This window comes from Nicotiana attenuata, unplaced genomic scaffold (genome assembly GCF_001879085.1).
Source record: "Nicotiana attenuata strain UT unplaced genomic scaffold, NIATTr2, whole genome shotgun sequence".
Lineage (NCBI taxonomy): Eukaryota > Viridiplantae > Streptophyta > Magnoliopsida > Solanales > Solanaceae > Nicotiana > Nicotiana attenuata.
Genome location: NW_017670608.1, coordinates 78,774 through 95,349, shown reverse-complemented (window position 1 = coordinate 95,349; position 16,576 = coordinate 78,774). Strand labels below are relative to the sequence as shown.

Genomic DNA, 16,576 nt, shown 5'->3' with positions numbered 1-16,576 from the left:
AATTGTAATTTTAAGCATTTTATTTATATCTTATTTAAAATGACACGTGTCATAGCCTTATTGGTACGTGATATTACACATATTTTAGAAAACTGATCAAGAAAAAAGCGATGTGTAATTGATACATTTCAGAAAGGTTGAGTGTGTAAAATGATTTTCGCCGTCAGAAAGTGTGTAACAGGGATTTGGTATATAGTTCAGGTGGCAAATTATGTATTTTGCCCTTTAAAATACAATAGCCAAAATCTCTTTTTTATTTTATATTATGTGTCTTGAGCTTATTTACCAAGCTTCTAAGATGCTAAAAGTCGAAACAAGTATATTTTTGGAGAATTTTAATGTAACGACCGATTTATCTCATTATACATTTACAATCCTTATTAGACGAATTTTGTAGAAATGAGCAACTATGGTTGAAAATTCTCACTAGTGTATAATTTTGTGAGAAGTTAAAAAACATTCAAAACACAAATGTGAAATGCGATTTACATGCAAGAGGGTATTTGGCTAAGCTTATAAGCTGGTCAAACTGGCTTTTAAGCACCTTTTGGCTTATTTACGCACTTCGTAAACACCCAAAGTGCTTATAAGCTAAAATCAGCCATAAGTCATAAGCTCATAAGCTGGTCCCCCCAACTAGGGCTGTTCAAAACCGAACTGTAACCATTAGCTGAACCGTACTGATGGCTTATTGGTTTATTGGCATCGGATTATCGGGGTAATGGTTTGTGAACGTATTGAGATTTTATAATTAACGGCTTAACGGTTTGGGAGCGGATTGCTCAATTTTCTTATCGGATAAACCGTTATCCCGTTAGGAATTTTTATATTTATGCTTTTATCCGTGTGTTAGTGAATCATTGTAATTCCTTTTTATTCCATTTTCTCCTTCGTCGAGTAGATTGAATTTTAAAAAGAAAAAAAAAACTAAAATCATGTAACCTGGTATTATGTGACGTTATGTAAACATGAAAGCCTGGTGCATTCATGTCATATTATAAAGTACCTAAATAATTCAAAATAATTTAGAGATAAAGTTTCAGTCTTTTCTATAGTTATTAGGAGCTTTGTTACGTATCATAATAACCTTAATTTATAGGTGGAAATACTTCTTTCTTGACTCATTCGACAATCGAATACAAATTACAAAGTGTTAACAAATTCTTTCATGTAGCAACAAATTAGGATTGTTCAAAAAAAAAATTATTTGATTTATCCGTTAAACCGCCCGATAATTATTAATCAAATACCAATCCGCCCGTTATCTTATTGGATGGATAGCGGATTACTACACTTATAATCCGATAACCGATAAGCCGAATCGTTAAGCGTAATTATCCGCACAATTCGCCCGATAAGCACCCCTACCCCCAACTTATAACTTTTCGGCTTATAAGCATTTTTAGTTTGACCAACACTTTTACTAGTTTATCCTTAATAATATTTTTTGATTACAAAATACTTTTCTCAAAATAAATATCTTGACATTCCCCTCATACCATATTCGTTGGTAATTCTTTTCTTTACAAATAAATTTTTAATTCATAATCTTTTGCAAAAAAAATCAAGGGTATTTTAGTCAATTTAACAAAGAATAGCTTATTAACACTTTTTAATCAAACACATCAACTGATTATTATCATTTTAGCACTTCTATCCAAACACATAAATGCTTGTTTTAAAATTATTTTCAGCACTTAAAAAAACTTTTCAGCACACTTTTCAGCACTTCAAGTTTATTAGCTATTACAATTAGCTAATCCAAACGGGCTCTAACTTAATTGAGTAACGACCCTTATGAGACAGAGTGATATTCCCTTAAATCGTACTTGTACGGACAGAACTGCATTTTGAAGTAAATAAAATGCAACTTGAAAAATGTAATTTATTAAAATACGGAATGGGACTTATAAATTGTAGTTGTGAATGCAAATTAAAAGTATTACTCATAATCTATGACTGCAACTCATAACTTGCAATCACCGAATGCAATCGTTTATAGCAAATGGGACTCCCACCATTATTATCACGTCTAACAGATTATTACCACCACCCGCCATTATTAACTATCATCACCCTCCTTCATCATCCTCGATTATAATCGCCATCGCTCCCAGTCGCTGCTAGCTACTAGCATGAACCACCATCATTAACCAAAACTAACATCAACCACCGCCTCTAATCGACATTCACCCGTTAGCCATCACCACCAACAACTATCATATTTTATTGATAGAATATAGATTAGTTAGTATTTCATTTGAATTTTATGTTTATTAATTTTCAAATAAAGATAAATTTTATACATTCAGATGTCAAAATTCAAGCAATCTTAATTATTTCTATTCAGATCTTAATACATATCTTAATATATTTAATATATTCAAATATGTATCCAGATTCAAATATATTAATCTTAATATTCAAATATATTAATAAATAAAAAAATCAAATGAGGCCTAAATGTGTAACTCACGCATTAAAATATCGTCACTTTAAGATCTGTACCGAGTTAAAATCAAACCGCGAAAAAGCTCAAGCTCTACGCTGCGAATCAATGCAAGGAGGATCAACTGGAATCGGTTATGGTCTCAAATATCAGGTTCAACTCCAATCCTCATTATTTTCCTCCTTTCATTTCGCATAAACCCTAATTATTCGCTGATTTATCGGATAAGGCACGGTGTATCGCCGACGTGAAAGCCGACACGGATCACACCAGTTTCCTCACCGGAACTCTCAGCCTCAAAGAAGAAAATGAGGTACTACTCAATTACCTTCGTTTCATACTTCATCCTAATTAGTGAATTGGCCAGTAATGCGACATTCTGCAGGTACATTTGATTCGGCTTTCTTCAGCTGGCACTGAATTGATCTGTGAAGGTCTCTTTTCTCATCCTAACGAGATCTGGGACCTTGCTTCGTGTCCCTTCGATCAACGTATATTCTCTACTGTTTTCTCTTCCGGTAAGTTTATTGCTTAATTTTCCTTTATTTACGGTTTTTTCGGCTAATGAATCTTCTTTAGTTAGCTTTCTCATTTTCATAACATTGGATCAAGTTGATCTGAATGAACATAGTATGTTGTTTCTTCTGTTGATTTTTTAGTTTTTTGTTAGATTACAGCTCAATTTTCTATCAGCACCTGACAGTATAACTGTATATTCGACTAATGAATTGTCTTAGTTCACTGTCTCGTTTTCTTAACTTTGGATTGAGTTGATTTGCATGAACATAGTGTGTTGTTGCTTCTGTGATCTTTTAGATTTGTTAAATTAAAAGTGGAATTTAGTATCTAGGCATGACAGTTCTCTTTTGCTTGAATTTGTTTAATGTGATATTAATGATTTTAATAGTTAATCCTGTCAATAGAGTGAAATGAATGCAAAAGATTCATATAGTTGAGCCGACTAATTTGGGATTGATGCGTAGTTAATTGGTGCTTTTTTATGACGGTAGTGTCAAGGTCAGCTTTGTGCCCCTCGACTCTTTCACCAAGTACTAGCTACCTCCCACCACCATATGTACCGGTTATCTCTTCCCACCAAGCTTAGACATAAGGAAAGAAATTACCCAGTATTTTGTGATTCTGCTGAGATTTGATCCTGAAACCTCATGGTTCTCCTCTCACTTCATTGACCACTAGGTCACACCCTTGGGTGCTAGTTAATTGGTGTTGCTTGGTTGAACCACACTGCTATTGATTTTGGTGTTCTGCTATTTTCCATAGAATTAGTATCCTTTGGTGGTTTGAGCAATAGTTTGTTTCTTTTCGATTTTGTAGCATCATAAGTTGAATTTCTGATCTTCACTTTCCTGCTTAAGCAAGATCGCAAGGATGTTCTTTGCATTTGAATTGCCTTTTGTGGCATTCCTTAGATGTTAGAATGCTGTGCGGTTGTTTTTGGTCATTTGATGTTTTTGAGATCTCGGTTCTATGATTTGATCTATTTGTGTGTAGGTGAAACATATGGGGCAGCAATATGGCAGATCCCTGAGCTGTATGGCCAGTTGAATTCTCCACAACTAGAGAAGATTGCGGCTCTTGATGCTCATAGCTCGAAGATAAAGTGGTAAGTCTTTTTAAATATGGTAAACTTGAACAGCTTACTGTAGCCGCTGAGCTCAAAAGATTGTCATGCTTATAATAAAAAATAAACACTAAGGCTTAAGAGTAGAAATACAGAATGCATTGTGTGCAAAATTCTCTTTATTTTCTTGTCATCAAAACTCTGCATGTTCATTCAATCATTCGAATGGATGCTGCGGTTGTAACTTCTAATGCTTAATATTGAAACTTACCCAACTGACAACAGCTTCCATCTAGGTACATATAAGCATGATTGCATCTTATTTTACAGAAAGAGAAAACAACTTGAAATTATGATCCGATGAAATCCTATGCTCCATTAACTTCTATTATCATTTCCTTCTCAAAAAAAAAAAAAAAAAGAAGAAGCTCCTATTATCACTTCCTATGCTACATTAACTCTTCTAATTTCCATGCTACATTAGCTCTTTTTTTTAGTAAGGTAACAATATATTCATCAGCACCAAGTTGGTACTGGTATCCAATGCTACGTTAGCCCTTATGCTAAATATATTGATGATATGATTTCCAACAGTTACATTGTTGCTGATATTATATCTAACGCTGCCCTTCGATAAAGCTAACCTAATTATCTCCCAAAATTGGAGTGCCATGATTCATGAGTGCTTCAAATATATTCGAAAATGCAGTCCTTTGATTTTGGATGAAAAATCCTAATACTTCAAAAGTCATCATTTCTTTCTGTGTTCTGTTTCATGCTTATTCCTTTCTTTGCTTTGCTCTCTGGAATGAAGCAATTCAAAGCTTTTGGTCTCAACTAGCAGTTCTGCTGCTTGAACAAATTTTTGCATAATCTTAAAGAACTGTGAGCTCTTTGAGATGGTGGTCATATAATTAGAATTCGATAGCCGTAAATTACTAACAAATTGGTTCTTTAATTCGTGTTTGAGATGTTTTAAGTAGTTAACAGTTTATGATCCTTCTCTTTTGGTTTATCATGCTTCAAAGACTCATCCTTTTTATTCTTAATTTTCTATTAAATTGTGGTCATATGTGTTTCATTTACCCGGACACTTAAACGTATTGCAAATGGTGGGCAGCACACTTTGGTGGCCAACAGGAAGGCATGACAAGTTGGTTAGCATTGATGAGCAGAATCTTTTCCTCTGGAGTTTTGATACTTCAAAGAAAAATGCACAGGTATATTCCAGCATATGGTTACTTAGATCTGTCCATATAAAAATGACCAAGTAAAATCCTTCATGTTGATTTTGTTGTGGCGAAATACATAAACCGCCCCTTTAAGTTGTCCTCAACGATCAGCCAGACACCTCAATTGGCCCCTTTATCATTTAAACACTTCAAGTGACTATTAAGTATATCAAATAGACACCCGAGTGCAGCAGACCATATGCGTAAGTTACACTTGCCAATGACATGTCAAATGAACCAATTAAACAATGACACGCCTAATTTGTAATTAAAAAATATGACATTTATAATTAACCAGTGTTTTACAAGGCGTGGGCGTAAGGCGAGGCGTTTTACATATGCCTCAGTGGGGCGTAAGCTTCATAGGTATTTTATTTTTAATATTTTATAAAATAATATAATTACATTAAATATTTATAAACAGGTAAATTTGCATAAAAATTGAAGAAATATGTAAACAATATAAATATAGATGTGCTTCATCCTCACAAAAAACTAGTCAAAACAATCTATTATACGCTACTTAGAAGTACAAATAACTTGAGCCGAACAGAATAAAGTTTTCTACATGGAGGACCAAAAAGGATGGCTAACTTGCAATTTGAACTTTGAACTTGCTGATATGAAGTAGAATGCAGTTCTCTTTGTATTTGTAAAAGAAATTGAATATTCTTGCTTTTGGGAGATATTAGCAGACTAGCGGATAAGATAAAGAATTGGGAAAGACCATGAATTAAAGCTTCAATCAATAAAAAAGGTCTTGACTTTTAAATTTAATACATTTCAGTTCCTTTTTAAAACTTTTGAGTAATTACCAAGCTGAATGTTGAGAACCTGGGTATTATATGAAGGATTTATTCAACAAATTTTGTTTTAATTTGAAAAAGTCTCTGGGACTTACGCTCACTAAAAAAATGCGCCTTAAACGCCCGGGCGTACGCCTCTTGAGACTTTCGCCCCACACTATCGCCTCGGAGCGTTTTTGGTGCGCCTCGCCCCAGGGCTCGCCCCGGAAACGCCTTTTAAAACATTGTAATCAACAAAGATATACACTTGAAGAAAAGAAACCTACCCCCCCCCCCCCCCCCCCCTTTTTTTTTTTTTTTAATTTTAAGCACACCAGCGCCCTGCACCTTCAACCCCCCCCCCCCCCCCCAACGTATTCTTCCTCTTCCTCTGCCGCTTCTCCCTCTCACCTCCTATCTCTCTCTCATCCCTAATTCAATAGAGCCAATGCCATTGTAGGACAGAATATTCCAATAACTAACAATTTATATATGTAAAAGAGCAACAACCACAAGGAAAAGGAAATGGGCTGGCAAATCCAACTTGCTTTCTGTTTTGCCTCACTTCTTCCCTTTTCTCCTCTGTTTATAGGGATTATTAGGAACTTAAAACCCCAAAGGCTAAAAGAGTGGCGCCAAATCCAGTGGTCTTGAAGGTTATAATCCATGTATGAACCATGATGGTTCATGGTGTTAAAGTGAAAAAGTAGAAATCAACATTCTGTTCCCTTCCCCCACCCATCTTCTTCAACTGCCAAATGAAATCAAAATGAAGCTTTTCTCTCTTCTTGCTACTTCTCTCCTTTTTAATCTCATGTCATTTTCACCAATTTTACATCTCAACTCAAGGCAAACTCTCCATTTTTTCACTGAAAAAACGCAGATCTCCTCTATCTCTTTCAGTATCATACCACCTCCACATTCCCTTACCATTCTCATAAACAAACACACTTAGAAATTAAAAAACAAAAAGCATGTTCTTGTAGAAAAACCTAGGTTAGAGCTCGTGAGTGCAGATTTTGGGAAAATAGTATGGTGGAACCTAGTCACAAGTAGGGGAGATAGAGAGAAGAAAGAGGAAGTGTTAATTAGGTGTTTTGGGTATAAAATGAGACCTCAATAAGGAAAAATTAGGAATTACACCCATTTATTACCTCTGGAAATAGGTTAAAATTTGAGGCAACATGCTATTACATGAGTGTGCAACACGCGATATGCCAAGTCATGCGTGGGTGTTTAGTTGACGTTCTTAATAGACACCTGCGGTGTTTAGTTGGTCATTGGCTTAGTTAGGGTGTCTGGCTGATCGTTGAGGACAACTTAAAGAGGTGGTTTATGTATTTCGCCTTTTGTTTTAGTTGTCTTTTGAGAAAGGTGCTGCTCATGTTTGGTATTCCCGTTAACATATTTTCGATCCAGACATGCTTTCTTGAACAGTCATTTCTCTTATGCTACTGCAAGAAGTATATCATTGTTTGGCATGGGAAAAGGGGTTGGAGAAGCAAATCCACAGTGCATAATACTACATTTGTGCAACCTTCTGATAGTTTGAAAATACTGTGAACTAGGAACATACGAATAATAATACTCAGTTAACACATATAGGGTGAAAGCTGATGAACAATTTGAAATGGCATATATGTTGGCTGAAAGTTCACTGATGCTCCTCATAGCTGGACGTTTTAAGCACCGAACTGTTTGATTACTAGAAATAGATCGCTCAAAATAAACATGTAATTGCACTATATACTGCTTCTGTTACAGCTAAAACCTATTTACTGGGCTGGAAAATTTTATCTTGAGATGTTCTTTTTGGTTAGTGTATCCTCGTGCCTTTTTTTAGAATACAAGGTGGTCTTTAGTTTACCTTAGGCTTCTGTGTGTTTCGTCTTTGGATATCACCGTTCTTAGCTCCAGCGAACCTCAAGCATAGTTGTAAAAGTGTTGTTACTTCTGATTTTGTGTGGGGCTAATTTTTATTCAGGTCTGCTGCAAAATTTAGGTACAATCACAAGAATCAGCAGGTGTGCTACATTCTTTATCTGGGGGCGCCTGGGATCCTCATGATTATAATGCTCTAGCACTAACATGTGAATCATCAGTCCAACTTTGGGATCTACGGACAATGAAGTAAGTGAATATGGTACTTCATTCTCTATATTCTGTTTCATGGGTTGTTGTTAGTCACTGTTCACTTGTGAATAAGTTCAAGATAAATCATACCAGAAAAGAATGGAAGAGAGTACTTGCACGGTAAGTAAGTAGCATGGCATGGACAACTATATCTCTTAGGACAAAATATACTTTGAAAGAGGGGGAAAAAGAAAATATTGTCATGTTGTTGATATAGCCTAATCTATACAGAGAAATAAAACCATAAAGCACATACTCCATCTATTTCATAGAATCTAGTGCCATAAACTAGAGATCCAAGTCATAGCGTGGCATAGATTTTAAGAAATAAACGAATAATAAATAGTTTCAAGGGCCCAAATATAACAGTGTGCGCTTACTACAAAAGGGTAAAAGTTTAAGGCACAAAAGTTGCTCACTGCATTATTTAATTGCTTTTTTTTATGTACATGTTAAGTTATTTTTGCTTTGTCCTATTAATTGAATAATTATCAAGACACAATTTACATCATGGCTAATTCTACTGCAGGAAAACAAACTCAATTGATCATCCCCATGTCCGTAATTTAGATTACAATGTGAAGAGAAAGTTTATGCTTGTAAGTACATAGCTTTGTGAAGTTATTAAGTTGCATCTTTCCCTTGATTTATCGTCCATTGTTTGTAAATGAAAAAATCTTTTTGAGTAAGTTTTTATGAATGTGTGAAGTATATCTGTTGTTTGCCTGTATGCATATATGTTGATATCAACAACGTTAGGAGTTGACACTCTAATGTAGACCCATCTTAGGAAACATTTTTTCCTTTTCCTTTATGATTTTTCAGACTAACATTTAAATTTCAATATGGGAAGTTGGGAGGTACTCTTGCTGCTGCTCGAAGAAGGAAAGGATAAATCTTTTTGTTCTTTAAACATACTATCTTCTACTTTCTACTTTCTGTTTCCTGCTAGTGATCATTCTATGGAATGGAATGAGAAGAATGTCAAGACATGGAAAGTACTTCCTCAAAAGTGTATGGCTGTGGTCTGGTGTTTCTAATGGCTGTACTTCTGTTTCAGGCTTCTGGTTCTTGGTCAATGATTGTTTGTTTAATCTGAAGAAGTTCGCATATTTATGTATTTTAATATCTCCATCTACCTAAATAGAAGTTTGTACCCACCTGTTGGGATCATACTGGGTTTGTTGTTGTTGTTGTTGTACCTAAATAGAAGTTTGTTATCTTTAACATGCCAGTTTTGATATGAAGATGATTATCCTGTGTTCTTGGAACTTTTCTATCAAGAAACCGTGATCAAGTTGAGGATTTTTTCTGTTATGTTTGGAACAATATTTTTAAATTTCTTAAAGAGAACATAATAAGATTCCAAGTAAGAATCAAAGTGAAATATCAATAGTTAGCTAGACTTGATAAATCTGGGTTTTCACCTCTGAATGCTTTAGGTTCTCCATTTTTTTTCCTCGTAAGATTTAAAATGGGTACACACAGGAGAAAGTGGTATTGGTTTTCTATGTGCAAGGTATTGCTATCATAGCTTTACCGTCGTAATTTTCAACTGTCTGTTTAAAATTTCAAAGTAGTTCGTTCTTAGCTTCTTTTTCTTTCCCTGGAAGAAAGCAGGCGTTCTGTGTCAGTGAAGATGTATTTAAATGCTGCAGGTAACGGCTGAAGATGAATCTGGGATACATATATGGGATCTTAGAATGCTGAAGTTTCCCGTCCTTGAGCTTCCTGGACATGCTCACTGGTACTTCTTTGTGGCAATAATGAGGCTGCTTACTCTTACATTTAGTTAATTCAGTTTTTGATATAAGATTATTGTTCTGGTCTTTTAATTTGTGTTTCACTATGTGTCCTACAAATTAATGAACGTATACTTTTTTCGTTCGGGTAAAGGATTAGAATTTCTTTCTGGATTTCCTTTTCCATATTGAGTAAATGCAGTTGATGTTTGTTCACAGGACATGGACTGTCAAGTGCAATCCCGAATATGAAGACTTAATTCTGGTTCTTTCTCTTCATTTTCTGTATCTGTTTGTCTTTCCTCTCTATGTACAGAGCACACGTGTGCACACATCCACTGAGCCACAATTTTCTATGCTGAATTACCCCCCCCCCCCCCCCCCCAAAAAAAAAAAAAAAAGCATTCCATCTTAAAGTTTTTAGATATAGGATGACTTTTAGCTCTGTAACTTGCACTGAAAGCTCTTGACAGCATGTCCCATGTCTTATCTACTATGCATATGGTTTTAGTATTAAAAACAAGTTGTGTGTTCTACTATGGTCATTGATAACTTGTTGCTGAAACAAAATCTTTGGCAGAGTGCTGGAACTGATTCTGCTGTCAATCTGTGGCGGGCTTCTCCTCCTAGTGGCGACAAACCATCATCAGAGAGGTGCTTTCTTAAACCTCTTCCCTTTCTCCGCAAAAAAGGAAAGGAAGAAAAAGCAAAAAAATAAAAAATAATAATCACTTGAAAATATCTTCTCTCACTGTATCTCATGAAGTTTTTGGATTTTCAGCTTTGACTCCCCTAATAGGCCAGTCGATCCATTGCTTAACTCATATAGTGACTATGAAGACAGTGTGTATGGTAAGTAAGCACTTCTTGTTGCCTCATCAGCTTAATTTGTAAGCATCAGTTGACTAGTCCATCTTGGTTGTAGGACTTGCTTGGAGCTATCGAGAGCCGTGGATATTTGCATCATTATCATATGATGGAAGGGTAAGATCTCTATTTGGTATTTGCCAGAAGAACCAAGAAGAAATATGCATGTCGTCTATGGAAATTAACCAGCAGATTTTGCAGTCTGTGAATTACTCTAGCTTTGATCTGCATTAACAATAGGAGGTATTGCTGCAAAATAGGCGAATAGAAAATTTTGTCCAAATTTTTTAACATCCATCTTTATATTTTTGACAGCTGTCTTTAGCTTGTCCGATTAATACATTTATTTTACATCATAATTATGATTACATAATTCTATGCTTTTATATTTAGAAGGAATTTAAAGTGGAGGCTTGTGGTTGCATCTGTGTCTTTTCTTGTGTTGGAATTCTGAGTCCAGATTTCAGGATGACATAGAAAATGTTCCCACAATTGTGCATGTGTACTTGGACAATTAGTTTATTATTTCTAATTCATGTTAAATTGGCTTAAGAATTTTGTCTTGTTATAAATTAAGAAGTGGAAGTGTGGCTTCTAAGAATTGGCAAGTGTTTTGTTGTTGTAATTTATTGTTTTTCCTCTTATTTTTTTGTGGTGGGTAAGCAGGTGGTTGTAGAATCGACAAAGCCTCATCTTCCAAGAAAATGAATCAGAACAACCGAAGTACGTACTGACTCTTGATCCCTTGTATGGCCTCATTATCCTTTTGCCATTACTCATCTCTTTTCATGTTTGTTTCACTACAGTATGTCCCTTTCCAAACATGTATTCTTGAAATTGAACCATGTGTTGGCAATGGAGTTAATGCTGCCGAGGTGGAATATAGAATTTTGCAGGAGATCTCTTTGATTTTATCTAGTATGACGTTTGCAGTTCATTTCATGCGGAAGCTTCTAAGCCTGCAGCTTCACTCCAGATTGAATTTGCAAAACGTATGGCACATGGACATTTACGTCTTCCATTCACATTAGTTTATGGTTGTCATATCTTTGCACGTTTTAGAGGGTCAGAAAAGAGTGATGTCATGAACTTTTTCATAAACTTCCGACCAGGTACTTCATAATGGGATCCACCCAATGTTATTGTCCAGCTGACTATGTCACAAGATCACTAAAGTCGACAGATTCTTGTGTGGCCAAGTGTTAACTTCTGTGTTGATGACAACTTTTCCTTGAACAAACAGAGTACCCGGTTCATGATGCCCTTATTTTTTTAAATTTTTACTCTACTCGTCTAGTTCCGCGAATAGATATTACTATGTTATTGTTCTGTAAAAACATGAGACCGTTGTGATTGCAGTTAGTATTTCAGGCTGATTGGTTGATTTGTCTATCGTATGATTATGATTATGATTATGATTATGATTATGATTATGCACCTATTGATTTGGTGTAAAGGTAAATGTAAGTTTTGTTAGCATTGTGCCTGGTTCCGTGGATATGATGCTAAATCAGAAGGTGCCAAATAATGTTTGAAAATTTAGGGGAGGATGTGTGGCTATAAAAGTTTTCAACCCTTAGATTTCCAAATTGGAAATTTGTTGCCCCTAACTGGTTATTGACGTGACTCTAAGCTTATCCAAACACACAGGGATAGCATATTTGCAACTTGTCAAAAGTGATTCGGTTTCCTAGTTCACAGCAAAAGTCAAGGTCAGAATTATTTTAAAAAGAATTTGTCATCTTTTTCATGTACACGTGGAGCTTTTTTTCACCATGAATGATGTGTCAGGAGTCATTTGTTAGGATGATATGATGAGTCGGCTTATCAGATTTCTGCGTCAGCATGTGCCTTGTGCCATGTCATCAGACACTTTCTTGTTGACACGTGGAGAGCAGCGAATGGCTCTAACCGTGCCTTTCTTCTTGCACCAGATAAATGATTCTGCCCACTGCAATTAAATCTTATGGTTAATTTCTTTTCTTTTCTTTTCTCTAGTATCATTGATTTTTTTGCCCCTAGTAAATACCTCTTCCATGCAAAGTGGCAATTCTTTTTATGACAAAAAGAGTAGATTTTTGTGAGAATAGAGGGAGTAGTAAAAATTGCGGATTGAAGTTTGTGTACCATTTAGGTGCGAATATTACCACTTTGCATGGAAGAGGGATTTAGGTGACTTTGGTTTCAAGCGCTGCATGTGAACTGTTGATCTATACTATATTAAAAGCACGAAGGCCCTTAGCGAAATGTCGCTCGTCTTTTTTACCCTTTAAAGATAGATTTCACACTAGACAAAATAGTAATTTAATTATTTTCCTAATAGTTAGGACTTTTTATTTTCCTAATATTTAGGACTTTGAAATCAACTAAAATTATAGTTATAAAATATTTCCTTATTTGAACTATTTAGGAAGTCCTAATATTTAAGAATTTAAATCAAGTAAGCTTTTATTTATGTAAATTCTTTCCTTGTTTGTATTGAATAAAATAAGTACTAGCGTTTAAGTATGAATCTTCCTTATAGATTAAATAATCCTAATTCCACACAAAGAATATTTGTACAAAATTAACTTTGTAATTATGAGTATGTTTCTTTCTCTAGATACAAACGAACCAAAACATTCTTAATAAATTATGAAGCTTAAAATAAAAAAACAAGCCAAATATTGTATTTATCGGAAAACAAAGAAGGTTTTGGATTTCAAAAAATTAGTTAGTGTTAGATGGAAAAATTATTTGAAATCTAACATTTTGGTTAGTTGTCATGTTTTGAATTTAAAAAATAAATATTCTCAAAGGATAAAAATAATTGTTCATGTTCGAGAAAATTAACATAACAATAAATATAAGTATTTAAAATACCTAATAACCTAAAATTTTATAGAGAGAGTTATATAGAGTTAACTGTCACATAGTGAAAATTGATCTATATACCAACTTTTATACCTTTTGAAAAACTAATTTTTCTTTCAAAAGTATATCTACGTTTCAAATATTTATCTAACGTGTAGAACAAAACCTAATTTTAATTTTAACATGTATTTTATATTTTACTCCTTCTAGAATAGTATTAGCGTAGTCGTTTTAGAACCCGTGAATTGCATAAAATTTTATTACAATCATAGACACTAGGTTCTTTACTAATTTGTTGAAAACAATTACTATATTTTTTCTTATTAATTAAAGTATATAGCACAATTTGTATTTGAGAGAAAAAAGGTAATTTTGTTAGTTAGTTAAATTATTTGTGTTTTTTATAATGAACTTAAGAATATATAAATTTTCAAATAAATTTTACGTAATAACTTAAATGTTCAAGGATTAATGTGTATAATTTATAATAATTTTTAAGTTGAATATATTGACTAACATGATTGAGGGCTTACATGGGGTATAATATTTTTTGCTTATTGTGTTAACTAGATAGGTTCAACAACTACTATTGTCAAGAACTTATATTTTTCTACAACAACAACAACAATAACAAACCCAGTTTGATCCCAACAGGTGGGGTTTGGGGAGGGTAGTTTCTACGCAGACCTTACCCCTACCTAATGTAGGTAGAGAGGCTGTTTTCAGTAGACCCTCGGCTCAGGAAGGACAACAAGAAGAAGTGGAAAGTAAGGAAGGAAGGAAAAAGAAAAATATTTTTCTACAATATTTATTTTATCACTCAAACATAATTTTTAATAGAATATTTATGTAATATTTTAGTAGTTCATACTCATCTAGATATTGTTCACGCGCAATGGTTCGTATTTTTACCCTTTAATAATAGCTTTCACGTTGCACAAAATAATAATTTAAGTTATTTTCCTAAATTGTAGAAATCGCCATTTAATTATTTTCCTAATATTTATGAATAATCGCTTAATTATTTTTCTAACTCTTAGGACATTGATCTAAAAAATTATGTTATGTGATTGGAGTCCTTCATATAATCTCTATTTAGATTTAAGGTATTGAATTCCAAGCATTTCGCGAGTATTTTTTTATATTGGGTTTACGAGTATTTTTTTGCTATAAAAATTTAGGTTTAGTAGTCCTTATTTTTTGGTGTATGTGTCCTTATTTTCCTCTCTTTTTACCCAGCTTTAGGAGTACTTTTTCAAGATTTATGAGTATTTCTTTTAAATAATAAAATGCGCATTGAATTATTTTTCTCATATTTATAATTTTAATATATATCAACTAAACTTTTGTTATTAAATTATACTTGGGAGTAAGAATAAATATTTAGCAATCACAAACGCAGTAATCTCAATCAATCCCCATTTTTTAAAAATTGAAGTACCAAGCTTAAATAAGAAAATATTTTAATTTTATGAAAATAAAAGAAAGAGAAGTGTTGGTAATTTTCAAACACTAATGGTTGTACTAACATAAAAGTCCAAAAGTGATGTCATAGCGATTTTTTATTACACTAAATGTAGAATTCTTATTAGATAAAAATTATAATTACAGTTAGATATTTTAAACTTTGAATGAACTAATATTAATATTTCAATCAACAACAAAAAAAATTCTCTTTAACATTAGTACCAGTCCTAATTAACCAAAAAAGTCTTTGATTTAACTAATTTGCGAAAAAATCCAAGTGATTCTTTTAAAAATATAATAAAATCGATTATAATTTAGAAGTAAGAGTCAAACTGTTAAAAATGCAAACGTTAAAAACAATAAGGATAAAACATTAGAAGACCAATACATTCTAAGTGAGTTGCCATTAATTAATTTTCTTTCTTTTGGTATTCATTTAAATAAATGGCAACTCCCTATACTTTTCTAGGTATAAAGTTACTTATTTTAAAATATTAACTTAATGTAGACATTTTAAAACATAGCATCTCATAACTTGATTTACATGTTCTTCGTATACTCGTATTGATTGACGCTAAGCACACGTGCAACGCACGTACACTAAAGCTAGTATTTTAAAAAGTAAAAAGAACAACTTTATACTCGTACCTTTGTTACGTAAATATTATCTCTTCAAAACTAAAGACCCATTTGGATATAGATTTTTTTTCAATTTTCCAAAGAAAATTTGAAAACATTGAACTGGAATTTGATTAGTTTTTGAAAAAAAATTTGAAGAAATTTTTGCTTCCACTCACAAACTTTAAGCTTTTTTCATTTTTAGCCCGCGTCAGAAACTATTTACATTACGTAGCCGAAAAAATGTATAAATTTTTTATAATATTTGTATATAACATACATAATGTTTTTATATACAAAAAATATACATTTACAGCTATTATTTTGAGTGTGTAATTTTTTCTAATGCGCAAATACAACTTCAACTTTCAAAAATTATTTTTTACAATTTTAATTTTTTTTTAAGTTTCAACCAAATCTATGTCCAAATGCTAGCTTAGTATACCAATTTTTTTAGATGATGGTCAATTTAATTGCTTAATACCATGAAACCAAATTCAAATCAATCTTTTATGTATAGAAGAATCAGGATGGGATCACTACAAGTTGAAGTACATTTCCGTCGAATTAGGAACAATGTATCTGAAAATTTCAAGCAAATTACCTCAGGCGATCGTTAAGATGAAAAAAGTAGAAGACTTTTTTGAAATAATTACTTACTATTAGTTACTCCCTCCCTTTTTCTTGTGGTCCAAAATAAGTGTTTTTTCCAGATGTCAAGAATAAATTAATTATTTTTTTCCTACATTGTCCTTGGAGTAAACAGTGTTGGAATATGTGTTAGGAGTGTTTATGTGAGATAGTAAATGTTAATATGGTCAATTCCATTGCTAATTGATGCTGAAAGG

The 16,576-nt window shown here is 33.3% G+C and overlaps 1 protein-coding gene across 2 annotated transcripts; it reads left to right on the top strand.

The window, feature by feature from the left end:
* Positions 1-2,484: 2,484 nt before the first annotated feature.
* LOC109241475 (WD repeat-containing protein DWA2-like) lies at positions 2,485-12,211 on the top strand. Of its 2 annotated transcripts, XR_002070243.1 has the most exons (15): positions 2,485-2,602; positions 2,679-2,762; positions 2,835-2,967; positions 3,962-4,073; positions 5,152-5,251; positions 8,051-8,178; positions 8,711-8,780; positions 9,840-9,928; positions 10,143-10,188; positions 10,504-10,577; positions 10,705-10,775; positions 10,849-10,907; positions 11,457-11,513; positions 11,597-11,782; positions 11,903-12,211. XR_002070243.1 is itself a non-coding variant. In XM_019408214.1 (14 exons), exons 1-13 carry the CDS (start codon positions 2,558-2,560, stop codon positions 11,496-11,498), a joined length of 1,053 nt encoding a protein of 350 aa, XP_019263759.1. In that variant the 5' UTR covers positions 2,485-2,557; the 3' UTR covers positions 11,499-11,513; positions 11,597-12,211. The 2 variants fall into 2 exon arrangements, 1 of the variants encoding a protein (XP_019263759.1); XM_019408214.1 differs by having other exon boundaries at positions 11,597-12,211.
* Positions 12,212-16,576: the final 4,365 nt, after the last annotated feature.